Here is a 13,459-nt window from a genome sequence, read left to right as displayed (position 1 = left end):
TGCATTTCCAACACCAATGTGCGTTTCGTTTCCCCTTGTAATCACTTGCACCACCATCACAAATCAAAAGCACTTTATTTGTGTCAGTAACAGCCACACCATCAGTGCAATAAACACCGCAACACACCTAACTGTGCAAAGTAAAGCAAATCAATTAAATTGCACTCTTCAAATGCAGTCCACTATGTGAACAAATGCATTCTTAAAGCTACATTGAGGCTGTGAGAAGCGTCACATCAACCAACTAGCAGCGAGAGGCATCTAAACGGTCCCAAAAGTTTTTTTTTCCTTTTCACACAGCGCCCATTTGCGTTCTCATTGGTCCGCAAAGCATTCAAAGCGTAACAAATACGTACAAAGACAAGTGCTCGTTTCCCCCCCACCAAAACAAAACAAAACGCAGTGGAATCTGTTCGTTCACATCTAAGGAGGAGACAATTGCAAACAATGCTTTCTGCTCTCGTCTAGAAACTGTTGTGCTAAAAGTTTGCGATATGAAGTGTATAACCTACAGTTTACGTGTGTGCTGAGTGAACACAATACTTGCTTGACAGTGCCCCAAAAATGCAGAGAAATTTGTTTGTGGTAGACATTTAGTCCCGGGAGAGAATTTAACCACGACACAGTGCCACAGCGGAGAAGCGAACTTCGCCTAGTCCTCGCTCCACAAAGCCTCGGCACACTTTGGCAGCATCCTGGACATGAATTGTCGGGAGGGGGGGAAAAAAAAAAAAAAAAGTTTCAGGTTATGAGGCATTCAGGTACAGTGGCACCTTGATTTGGAGTTTTGAGAAACTGGTCATTTTCATTTTTTTTTTGGTGTCGAGTTTCAAGGGCTCATTGGTAGTTTTGAATTTCACATGCAAAAGATTTTCAGAAATACAGTGCTTCCTTTAAGCTGTTCACTTCAACTGGGAGGGGCAACCAACGAAACATCTAACGGTGTACGAAACCAAACCACATAACTTACCCAAGTTTGCTTACAAATTACGGAACCACTTTGAGTTGCACTTTTATGTACAAATGGCGCTGTAAAAATAAAGCTTGATCGATTGATATACAGCCAGCATGCTTTGATTAACTAAAATACTGTCGAGCCTCATGCGTTTTGGGACTTTGCAGAGGGAGGTTCCATTCCAAATGGAGTGTCATTTGGAAAGAAATCTAATTTCCGTACCGTTACAAGGGTCTCATCTTTGGTGGCGCCGTGGTTCAGGGGGCCGTTCATCTTCCCGTCTTGACAGTAAAAAGAGAGAGACGAGACTTTAGGAACAAACCAAAGTGTGGCATTTCCTCAAAAGTGGCCTGCTTTGTCTCGAATTTCTTTCATGAACAGCTCTACAGGTGTCGCGTCTCCCCTGTGTAAGCAGTGCCGGTGGCAATCAAGACATCTACGGCCAGCAGAGGGCGTAATTTGAGGAAATGCAGAAAATAGTCAGATTTTCCTCACCAAATTCAAGAAGCTGTCCGTTCACATTGACAAAGGCAATGAAGTGGAAGTTGACCTTATCGGCTTCGGGCTGCCGGATTTAAAATGACATCATTTAATTCATTCCTATAAGTGAGAAAAAAAAATCTGTGTGCAAGTCAACTTACCCTACATTGTCCCTGAGCAGCAACCTCATTGTGAGCATCATGGATAGCCTGGACAAATGATCTTATTATTAAAATAAACAACTTGCAAAGGCACAAATTTAGGGTAATAGTTGAACAATGTTGGACGCCAGAACAATCTGGACACAAGATTTAGCAGCGTGGTGGTTTGTGGTTCCCCCAAGTGGACATTAAATGCATGTACATGTGGAAACATGAACGGACTTGAACGTGTCACACAAGTGCTACTGCATTGCACTAAAAAAAAAAAAAAAAAGTATATATATTTTTAGGTCTCATAGTACCACCATGATGACCAACATTGAAATCTAGTAAGTAAGAGGCTCAAGTTAATTAAAAACGAGATTTTTTTCCCCTTGCTAAAAAGCGCATTTGAAGTGAATGTAAGCGACCAGTTTGAACACTATACTGTACTTAAATGTGTTGTATGCATAGCTTCATTCTAATATGGTCCTCACCTTGGTCTTGTCCAGATGTTTGGCACGGTCATCAGCAGACATCTTGGCAGTTTCATCCAGAAATTTCTTCAGCACAGAAGCACTCTCTGAGAGCAAAAAGACCAGATTTTTTTCTTTAAGCCGTTTTTCCTCAAAGTGGTTGCCCATTTCCCCAAGGCAAACGAGACACAGACATGGTCAACAGTTCTCATTTGTGTGTGCGTTTCAAATAAAGCAAGAGTGTTACCAAAGGTAAGTTTGCTTTGGTTGTTTCCCAGCGCATGCAACAGGGCGATGGTGCCACAGGAATTGGTGGCAGTCTGCTTCAGAAAGTAAGCATCCGAACCCCGCATCACTTTGTCTGCCTGCTTTTGTCTGAAAGAGTCATGCTGAGACATGCAAAATAATTTTTTTAAAAAAGGACAATGGCAAATTCCCTGTGTGGCATAACACATTACATGCAAAACCTGGATAATTTCTTTTAACACTCAGGATAATGGTGTAAATTTGTGGAATCATTTTTGAAAATGTGTAGTTACATTTTTCTTTGTATGATTTATTAGTTACAGCCTGTAAGATGACAATATTTGGGTGGCGCTTTGAAGGATTAGTTATATATATATATATATATATATATATTAACACTTGTTTGTGTAATTGAATGAGTGTCATATTTGATACATTTATGTTGCGCCATGTTTTTATTTTACTTTTTAAAAATCAACACCAACTTAACATTGTGCGTAAAATGACGACATCCAGATCGATTTCTTGCTTGTATAAATTAAGATTTTTTAAAAATGTGTAATGTCAAATCCATAGAATGCCTTAATCATCCAATTTCATTTTACATACCCAACTATAAAATGCTATGTACAAGTCTATTGCAATGATTCATTTATTGCTCGTGTTCATTTTTTCATCATGAAATCACAAATGAGCTTTTTATTTTTAATTACTAATCTCATAAAACAAGTTTGAAATGAAATGTAGGCGAATTTGGGATGCTCTTGTGGGGTTAATTTAAGGTTTAGAGTACCAACAAAACATTGGGGGAAGGCGGGGTGGGGAGATGGGGAGGTTTAATCCATTGTTGGTGTCCAGGCTTTGTCCCCGAATCCCCCTTTGGTCCCTACATCAACTGATGACTCATCACCATTGTAATCAGCATCCGCTACCTCTGCAAACTCAGCATCACCACACCCCAACAGAGGCACGCGGGCTGGATCACTGCCACACCCCAACATTTTCTCCTCCCCAGCCCAAATTTTTACATTGAGAAAAAAAACCTTTCCCTTCTACGATTCAATCTCCTCTCTAAATTACCTCTTTAGTGATTGGGAAGAGCAGCATGAGGGCACAACACGGCTTTGGGACGGCGGACAGCTGCTCGGCCTCCAAGCCGAGGACGTCCACGAAACGCCAGCCCTCGCCCACGCCGACTTTACTCATCAACTGGTGAAAATAAAGAGTAAGAATGAAGTTGAACAATCATGCATAGGCGAGAAGGGCTGCTTAGTGCGGAGATGCAAGTGGTCCAGACAGACCACACCCATCGTTAGCCGGAAAGCTAACGGTGCGACGAGGGAGGATGCTGTTGATTGTCACTTTTTACAAACGACGTTTTTAACCTTTTTCAGACCATAAAAGTGCCATACTCGCGTTGTACGGTCGACGAAAGGGTCCATTGTTGGTAAGTGGGCATTTTGGGAGCGCTTGTATAAACTTAGTGGACTTTAAAATGTCGTAACTCAGCGTCTGGTGATTTTTTTTTTTAAGTTTGGTTACCCACCTTGTTCAGCACCTGTTAGCAAAATAGACACAAACACACAAAACAACAACAAATTATTCTATGGTCACCTTGAATGACTCAAATCAAGGTGGTCGCGGTTATTTTAATTCACCTCTGGGTTGATTTCCATCGGAGTCCACTCCATGCTTGAAATACTTTGTCGATATTTAATTCTAGAATTACTTTTATGATTTTCCAGCGTCGACAGATTCGGTAGTATTTATAGGACACGGGGCGTACCATTCAAGATAATTCTAGAGGGGGGGCTCACACCAACTGGATAATTTATCGCGACCGTGGTCGTCAATGATTTATTTGATTTGCCATTTTACTTTACATATTACGGCGTTAAGATGCTGATTGACAGAAGAAATGGGTAAATGTATGATTTCGGGTAAATGGGGCAAGTTCAAGCTGGTGAAGCGGCATTCTTTCCACAAAGGTGTGACGTGGCAATCAAAACCAATCACAAAATAGCTTGGAACAGCTGCGTTGACACTTTTGAACAGTGGTCCTCAAACGTTTTTCAGTGATGTACCACCTTGTAAAAGCCACGTTCCACCTAAGCAGCACAAAGCATTTGGGGTTGAGGAAAAAAAGAGTGGTAGGCCATCATTGTCTGATTTAATAAACTTTAACTTAATTTATATCGGGGTCTCTTAACAACAACAATTAAAAAAAATAACTTCATTCTAAAGATCTGTGCACATAAAAACATCAACACAAAGTGTTCTCTTTTAAGATCACAGTAAAGATCTGTTTTAAAAAGAATCATTAACTTAATTTTGAAGCTTTCAAGTGATTGACAGATTGACAGATGCTGGGCAGCGTATGACACGCTGGGTTGAACCATTGTGCACTGGAGAAGACTATTAGTTTTTAGGAGAATGAAACTGAATCGCCAACTGAATATGATTTATTTTAGGAACTTCAATTTTCCCGAGATATTCATTTCAGCTCTTTTGTATCCTCCGTGGCGTCAGTGGTTTGAGGAAAACTACATCTCCCAAGGTCCCTTGCGCTCACCGGGGTGTGGCGTGTCTACTCACTCGCACGCCCAAAAGAGTTTTTCCGAACGGATTTCAGCTTATCGTCCTTCTTGTCCTCCTAGTCTTCTCTTGCTTCATCTCGCCGCTTTTCTCCGTGCACTCACCGGGTGTGACAGCTGCAGCTCTTCGGTAAGTCGGCGTTCATCTTCGGCCAGGTGACACTGACGTGGGCTCGAACTTTGGAAATTGTTTGTTCAAGTCTACAGTTGACACTTTTTTTACACTTTTGGCAGAACGTCTTCTCAAAGAAAAAAAAACAACCACTCCAGTCAAAATGGTGAGTTACTTTCTTGCATTTTACGCAAAAACACAACATCAAATACATTTGAAAAAATAAAACTGTATAGTTGTACAAGGTCATCATCGTGTGTAAGGAACAAGATCCGTTATATATGCAAATCTATGAGTCACCATAGTAAAAAGAAAAAAAAGCATCGCGACTTCCCAAAACAACGCCCACTTTTTTTCCGAATTATGTAACATTTGAGCTGCTTTCGCTGTCTTACTGGCACACTTCGCCCTCTATAAACATTTATGTGACGCTTTATTTACTGTGTAACTGTAATTTTAGTTGATCTAACGGAGCATTCATGCGGATATATATTTATCCATCACAGACGGGACATATTTAAAGGGATCTTGCTTGTTTGTGACTAAGCGGGGATGGGTAAACCTGTGCATGTGGCCCTGCAGGACATTTATTCAAAACTCCGAAAATATCTTCAAATCCTGGTAATATAGCATAAAAACGAAATGTGTTAACACGGAGCCACAATTTGCGATTGTCACCCCCGCCCCTCGGTTGAAAGGTTCATACTTAGTCCTAAAGTCACTAGTTGAAGGATGATGAAGTGTCATAGGGGCGTCAAATAAGCTTCTTTTCTGGGGAGAGAAGTTTGGTTAGAGTGACTCATATCGGCTCTTTTTCATTTTGGGTGGGGTGTGTCCGTCGTCTGTCTCTGTGGCAGTCGTTAAAAAAAATTAAACACCCTTTTCCAGTCAGAGTGCAAAACCCAGCCTCTGTCTTAAAGGAGAAGCATCCCTTTTCCGCAAAGTCAGGGTGGAGCCACCACATTTAAATGGAGCGGTCACCATCTGTGGCCAGCCGAGGGGGGGGGGGGATTCCCTTTTACTGTATCCACGGCAACAGCATAGAGTCCATAAACAAAAGGAGTGGGGCTGATAAGACCAGTCAACTGTATGTGTACATGCAGTACGTAAGGTCAACATTCCAGCAAGAGAAGCCCATTCGCCCTCCTCTCAAAGTTGTCAAAATCACGTCTCAACCCGCCCTTTGGAGAGCGTATGGACAAAAAAAAGAAAAAAAAGTTGCCACATATTTTGCTGGCAGGATGTGAAAACTGCTGAAAATGTATCCGTAGAGCTTCACTTCCGCGAGTCATCTCGTGCCGAGATGTTGGTGGAATGCCCGGGAGGCGCTACCCCAGACGTTACCGAAGTCTATCGTATCAAATTTCAAAAGCGCGGTGCAGAGAACGGGCAGCACGGTTAACATGTCTGTCTCACACTTCCGAGGCTCATGATCCACATTCTCCCTGTCGGCATGCACATATTTGTCTCATGAACCAGGAAGTGCTGTTCAGGGGCAAGAAGTAAAGGACGTGTGAATTTCAAGTTGTCATTACTTCAGTTATTTATTTTATTTTTGTTATCGAATGGGCCAACAAAAATTTTGGTTGGGTTCTAATTTAAGCACTGACAATAAGAAATCTTAGCCAATGAGTTTTATTGTCTTTTTGCGACCAAATAAAAACCGGTTGTGATGACGACCTGACAATTTGCCCAAAGCCGATACCGTGAATCACTTGATTGAAAACATTCCAAATCAATGTCCGGCATTCCGTTGGAAAGTATCCGCATTGTGTTCGTGTCCGCATATCACTGTTCTTTGTCCCAAGAGGCATGTTGACTTTGATTAGATTTTAACTTGTGCTGCAGCTTATTTGTGAGGACGAGCGCATGAACATTTTGGAATTCCTCCTGGCCGGAGAAGCACAAAATGCTCGCGTTTGTTTTTGTTGTTGTCATTTTTTTTGTTGTTGCTGAGCTTCCACATGATTTGGCGTCAGATTTGCGGCGACATTCCTGCGGTTTTGCTCTCCAAACATCTCGCCTCCGTTGGACCGAGACGCCACTCTGCCGATGAGTCATTTGTGTGGGACAATGCGAGGGAGCGTACGTTCCACTCTTATCGCATCGGCTTCGTCTATCAATATATTGATCAGTTTGCCTTTCCTCGACACAGGCTCATCCACGGTTAGCCATTATCAAGTGATAAGATTGTGACTTTTTCTTCCAACAGGAGCCCTTTTGTTTCAAGTGTTGAGTGAATGGCAAACAAAACAAATGTGAATATGAGTCACCAACTGATTACTCGACCGGGCGAGTTAGTTAATTTGAAAATCGGTCTTTTGTGTGTTTGTTTTAAATAAACATTTTAACACATTTTAACGTGAGGCAAATGAGCAAAATAAGGCAAAAAATGAGCAAGATAAAAATATTGCTCATTTTTTGTGATCGTTCTTTCTGCTGTAAAATTAAGCAAATACTAAAATAAGTTAAAAAGTTCTGCCTGCAATTCAAATTGCAATTGAGGTGAGCATTCAGGGACCAAAAATGAAGTTATTTTAGTCATTCTATATTTTTTAAGAGTAAAGTGGCTGAGATTGAATTCCGCCGAATATGAGAATTGAGATCGGCCACAAATCCATATTGGGTGGATCCTAATAATCATGCGTACTTCATACTTCTAACTTAAAAAAAAAAATCATTTTTGATGTCTAGCGTCTCATATTTTTGTTTTAATATTTTAAACACTGTATGTATTGGATCACAAAATAGAAAATATATCGGGTGAAAATAATCAAATACGGGTCATACAAATGTAACGCAAAGCATAAATTATAAAAGTGTTAACATTTTCTGACATAAAATCCAGTCAAATATATAAAATATGGACGATTAGGGAATCATTTTTTTTAAATCAGTCCATGCTAATAATGAAAAGAAACTGATCTTGACTAGCAAACCACATTCATATCCGGATACTGATCCTGTTGTTGTCGCCGCAGGCCAGCCGAGGAACCGTGAAAGCAAGCGCCAACTTCAACGCCAGCGCCGACGCTGAAGTTCTGTACAAGGCCATGAAAGGCCTGGGTAAGACGCTCACGTGGAGTCTCGCCTATTCCACCGATGTCACCCTCATTTGACCGTGACCGCGCTCGCGGCAAGCGTTTGCGCAAACACGGATGAAACCCAAGAAGCGGCTCGGCAAACACCCGCTGTAATGATGAGATAAAAGGCTCAATAAAAAGTGCGGCTGCAAGAGAGACAGGCGGGCCTCTTGTTGTTATATCATAAAATGCAGCCGGAAAGCAGTTAAGAGCAGCATTTTGGACCAACTGGAGACGCTTAATGGAGGATCGGCTGACTCCATAGTGAAGTGCATGGCAGTAATACAGCCGGGATGTGACGATATAACAATGTGTCGTAAGGGTATTTTGTTGTCGTCGCAGGGACGGACGAGGAAGCTATCTTGCAGCTGCTGACGGCGCGCAGCAACGCCCAGCGTCAGCAGATCGTCACTACCTACAAAACGCTCTTTGGAAAGGTGGGATGCCGCATTGGGATGCTTTTAAAGGAGGAATCGTGCATTTGGTTCACAATTGAGAGCAGCTGTCGTTTGAGTCGCGTGACATGCTTACATCAAAATACAAGGAGGATGAAGAATAATCACAATTTTTTTGGTTAAAATATTGTGGCATTCTTCTTGTTAAATTCCTATATGATTGTAATGATTACTTTTTTTAAGAAGAAAATTTTGTTTTTTTTCCCATTAACTTATCGTTTTATTACCCCTAACATGAAAACAAATATTTTAATGTGCATTCCTGGAAATTAATTTTTCTTTTCTGAAAAAAAAAAGTTTTTCAGTGTAATATATTTTTGCACTTCTTGTGAAAATGTTACTTTCCTTTGTTTTGTTTTTTTTACATTAAAAGTATTTTATTTATAAAAGTTCATCTTTTTCCTGACAAGATTACACGTTTATGGCTTTTATTTCATTTTTTATTCCAAACATAAATGACCATTCTGAGAAAAATAGCTTGTATTTTCAGTAATTTGCAACTTCACGTAATATGTGTTCTCTGAAAAAAGTGTGACCTTTTTTCCTATTAAAATTACTTTTTTTTTTCTCCTCATGGGTGCAACTTTTTTCCTCAGAAGATTACAGTTTTTTTCTCTGAATGCTTTTCTTTTCTCATGAAAATGACAACTTTTATTTTTGCTAAATAGTGAGAACAAGCTTTGAAAAAGTCACTTCGATCATATGTCATCTTTTCAGGATCTGATACAAGACCTGAAAGGGGAGCTTGGGGGTAAATTTGAGACGCTCATCGTGGCACTGATGACCGCGCCCCTCGCCTACGACGTCACGTCACTTCGCAATGCCATCAAGGTACGTTGATGTCGAGTCAAAAACCGCAACGCGAAGTTTTCTGGATATTTGTTTTGTTTGGCGAGGTGGAAGGACAACACCGAGCATGATCATCTTCAAGAGCGGGTCGTGTATTTGGTACTCAGGGCTTCAGTGGCGACTGAGTCGACTACATAAATCTTCACTACCAAAAAGACAAATTAAAGAGCACTTACTGTCTGTCCTTTGGCCTTTGAAAATGCCCTCTTTGATCACTAGGGGGCAGGCACCGATGAGAAGGTGCTGGTGGAGATTCTGGCCTCCAGGACCGCTCACCAGGTGAAGGACATCGTAGCCGCCTATAGACGAGGTAACCTGTTTTGGTTTACAAGGTCTCCCCCGCCCCCTCCTCACACACACACACAAAATCACAGTGCACTTCCGGTGGGCCCCTGATTTGCTGAAAACACTGTGGAATATGAATGTTTTTCCTGGAATTAAAAATGACGTCTTTTAATATGATTTGACAAAATTATGACTTTTTTTCTGCAAAAAATATTTGACTTTTTTTGCATAATGACAGTCCCCCCCAAAAACAATTAGTTTTTTCGTTAAATTGTGAATTTTTCCATCAACTGTGTAATTTTAGTTTCAATTTTTTTTCATAAAATGGAAAAAAAACTTTATTAAATAAATAATTTTCCTCACCAAATTTAAATGATTTGTCTCACAAGATTGTAGGCAAAATATGAACAAATAGCAATGGAATTTACCATGTAAAATTTGTGTTGAGCAAAATCCTTTTTTCTGTCGCACTGCTATTTTCTGTAACCATCCTTTATTTGTCAGTGAAAAATAGGGTAAAATTGCAAATATCCTTTTTTTTCCACACAAAAAAAACGGATTTACAAAGAAATATTTTCGCTCTTAATATTATGACTACTTTTCAAGAAAATATTGATTTTATTCTCTCAAAAATGAGAACATTCTTTCAAGATTTTTTTTTGTTCAACTTGACGTAAAGTGACAAGTCTCACAGTATTACAGGCAAAATATGACTGTTTTGAAATGACTATTTTGGATATTAAAATTGTGACTGAAAAGCTGGATTTTTCTACAAAGGCCTGCTGTCTCTTTTAATATAGTGACAACAGTGTGTTTATAACGGTGTGAAGCCAGTATTCCTTCATGAAAAGAATAAACTGTGTCAAGTAGCGCATATTTAATTTTTTATTTTTTTTGTTTGCTTGTTTTTATCAGAGTACGATGATGATCTGGAGGAAGACGTGTCAGGAGACACCTCAGGTCACTTCAAGAGGCTCCTGGTCATCCTGCTCCAGGTCAACAACATCTCCTACTTTCTATCTTGTCTCTTAGGAGCAACTTGAATGTTGGTCTATGGAAATTGTCTTCCATTAACAGTGCTCGGTTTGCATTCATGTATTATTCAGCGGTTCAGAGATCGAATTGTGCAAGTGTATGTTCTCATCTCTTCACTCTGTCCACACAGGCCAACAGGCAGACTGGTGTCCAAGAGGCAAACATCCAGACTGATGCTGAAGTAAGCTCGTAGAATATGATAAAATATCATCATTGACTATTTGATTTGAGTCGCGCTAAGAAAAATGGTCAATTAATGTTTTTGATTATGGTTAGTTACCTGGCCAGCTCGTGAGCAATTGCTTGCCAACTGCTATCAAACCATAACAGTAAGGAAGTGTTTGCTAATGAAATGGCTAACTGGACAACTTTAATCACAATAGAAGCATTTATGTCAGAGCCTTGATAATATGCCAGCGCAAGAACAACTTCGAATTTACAGTTTGAAGAATTGAGGCGCTTGCAACATTGCAATTAAAAGACCACCCCAGGTCTGTTTGTTAGCCAGTGATGACTCCGAGTAAACTAGAATCACTGGAACATCAGTTACTTTACTATTAATTGTTTGGCTAGCTTGTTAGTTAGCTGATTTTAATCAGCTGTTTCATGTATTTTACTTTTCAGAAGAAGTTATCTAGCGAGTTGGCAAACACTTGCCAACTGTGGGAAGCTAAACTGTTTAGCTTGCCGTTTATCTAGTTAGCTAACTAGCAAACACCCACTTATGTAGCTATCTAGTTAGCTAGCAAGCTGCTTACTGACCACAAGTCCAAGTACTTTCGTTCATTGTTGGTTAGCTTTGCTAGCTAGTTGGTTACCTTGTGAAGACATGGAAATAATTAGAGGAGCGTTTTTCAGAGGCTTGTTTTCACTTTCTTAAAATCTCAAAACGTCTTTTGGGTAGGTCCTGTTCAAGGCCGGCGAGCACAAGTTCGGCACCGACGAGCAGACGTTTGTTACCATCCTGGGAAATCGCAGCGCCCAGCACCTCAGGAAAGGTTTGTGGGGAGGCCGGCACGTAGCGCACTCACGTTCGTCACCTCATTTTTGTGCACTCTTTTTTTCAGTCTTTGACGCCTACATGAAGCTGTCAGGGTACGAGATGGAAGAGAGCATCAGGAGGGAGACATCCGGAAGCCTCAGAGAGCTGCTGCTCGCTGTTGGTTAGTTCAGTGTGTACCTCGGCTACTTGTCCCCAAGACTTGTAAAATGACAACTTTTTTTTCTGTTGTTTCCCTCTGTAGTGAAGTGCGCCAGGAGCGTCCCGGCCTATTTTGCTGAGACTCTGTACCACGCAATGAAGGTGTGCATCTATCTCGATCTGGATGGATGGATGGATTGATATTCAGGTTTGTATGTTGTCAGGGTGCAGGAACCGACGACAACACAGTGATCCGAGTGATGGCCACTCGCAGCGAGGTGGACTTGTTGGACATCAGAGCAGAATTCAGGAGGATGTTTGCCTGCTCCCTCCACTCCATGATCAAGGTGCACATTAACGCCGCCCCATTGTTCTCATATCGGTCGCTCTTGTAAAATTACCATCTGACTGCAATACTATAGTTTTAATAGTACTTTTATCTTGTGAAATCATGACTTCATTCTTTGAATATTTTTCCTTTTTTTAACCACTGTGCTCTAGTATTACAGTGTTTTTCTTTTAAAATGTTGATCGCATTTTTGTAATATTTTGACTTTTTAAAAATTATTTTGGAGCATGTTAGCATAGCATACATTTATATTTCAGGACATATTTGTAGCTAAAATTGTGAAGTGAATGATGTTGAAATCAATACCATATGGTTTTACATAAATATTGGTACGATTGGATGTTTTCGGCAAGACCTTGAAAATTTATCCTGAAAGTACTGTTAAAGTAATTATGAGAAGTGATGAAGGCTGACATTCTCTCAAGCTTTGTGTATGTGTGTGTTTTGTTTGTTTTCTGTATACAGGGTGATACTGGCGGCGACTACCGCAAGGCCTTACTCCTCCTCTGCGGAGGGGATGATGCGTAACCGTGGCAACAGTGGCCAAATCAAATCCCACCTCCTGCAGTTTTGGGAGACGACCGAGCTCGTTCGAAGTTACTCACCGCACAAATGCATCACATTGGGATGCTGACAGATGAGCCGTCGGGTACTTTTGAAAATTTCATAGCCAATCTTGGAAAGGTAGCTAACGTTTCAGTTTCACGTCCATCCCGCTTTTTAACAGACGGTCCGCTAATTTCACGAATGATCCCATTTCCATGTTTGCTCCTGTTTGTTTGAAAGCTGACTCGGTAATAAACTTTTCAATTGATGAAGTACAATCAAATCGTTTGTCATGCCTTTTGTCTTTGGATTTTTGTATTTTGGGGGTAATGTGCAATCAATTAAAACATAAGCGTGATCAACTTGCCTGATGGATGGGCCAACGGTCACATGCCGGTGGTTGCAGCCGTCCTTTCGCAGTCATCTGCGCCTCAAACATCACCCTTCTGTCCCTTGACAAGAAGTACAGAACTCTCCAACTTTTCTTGCAAATTCGAATGAAACTGGTCTGTCTGGATGTGTTTGGATGGTGGGCGCTGCGGACGACTCTGATTGGCTCTCCATTACTCACCGGAAGTTGTTTTGTGCCTATAAGGTAGACGGGCTTCAGTGATTGGACCATTGTCAAGATGCTGAGAACTCTGTTTGTTTGTCTTCCCTTCCTGATGATCGGCAGGGGTTCTCGGGACAGCTCCAGCGGTGGCCGGCCGGGG

At 40.9% G+C, this 13,459-nt stretch overlaps 2 protein-coding genes across 4 annotated transcripts; one reads left to right on the top strand and one right to left on the bottom strand.

The window, feature by feature from the left end:
* Nucleotides 1-56: 56 nt before the first annotated feature.
* uchl1 (ubiquitin carboxyl-terminal esterase L1 (ubiquitin thiolesterase)) lies at nt 57-4,095 on the bottom strand. 2 transcript variants are annotated; one of them, XM_052085244.1, is made up of 9 exons: nt 3,956-4,095; nt 3,844-3,855; nt 3,378-3,506; nt 2,299-2,440; nt 2,073-2,158; nt 1,597-1,644; nt 1,451-1,520; nt 1,178-1,236; nt 57-695 (listed from the first exon to the last, which is right to left on the bottom strand). In XM_052085244.1, exons 1-9 carry the CDS (start codon nt 3,986-3,988, stop codon nt 612-614), a joined length of 663 nt encoding a protein of 220 aa, XP_051941204.1. In that variant the 5' UTR covers nt 3,989-4,095; the 3' UTR covers nt 57-611. The 2 variants fall into 2 exon arrangements, with proteins under 2 accessions (XP_051941204.1, XP_051941205.1); XM_052085245.1 differs by lacking the exons at nt 3,844-3,855; nt 3,956-4,095 and adding an exon at nt 3,710-3,806.
* Nucleotides 4,096-4,858: 763 nt separating this feature from the next.
* anxa5b (annexin A5b) lies at nt 4,859-13,029 on the top strand. Of its 2 annotated transcripts, XM_052085242.1 has the most exons (13): nt 4,859-5,021; nt 5,126-5,169; nt 7,985-8,069; nt 8,429-8,523; nt 9,259-9,372; nt 9,610-9,700; nt 10,591-10,670; nt 10,841-10,891; nt 11,615-11,708; nt 11,778-11,873; nt 11,955-12,013; nt 12,076-12,198; nt 12,666-13,029. In XM_052085242.1, the coding sequence occupies exons 2-13, from the start codon at nt 5,167-5,169 to the stop codon at nt 12,726-12,728; spliced, it is 954 nt and encodes a 317-aa protein (XP_051941202.1). In that variant the 5' UTR covers nt 4,859-5,021; nt 5,126-5,166; the 3' UTR covers nt 12,729-13,029. The 2 variants fall into 2 exon arrangements, with proteins under 2 accessions (XP_051941202.1, XP_051941201.1); XM_052085241.1 differs by lacking the exons at nt 4,859-5,021; nt 5,126-5,169 and adding an exon at nt 7,062-7,088.
* The last annotated feature ends 430 nt before the right edge of the window (nt 13,030-13,459 follow it).

Source organism: Hippocampus zosterae, chromosome 13 (assembly GCF_025434085.1).
Source record: "Hippocampus zosterae strain Florida chromosome 13, ASM2543408v3, whole genome shotgun sequence".
Lineage (NCBI taxonomy): Eukaryota > Metazoa > Chordata > Actinopteri > Syngnathiformes > Syngnathidae > Hippocampus > Hippocampus zosterae.
The sequence above is the reverse complement of the archived record's forward strand: the minus strand, read 5'-3'. Positions and strand labels throughout refer to the sequence as shown.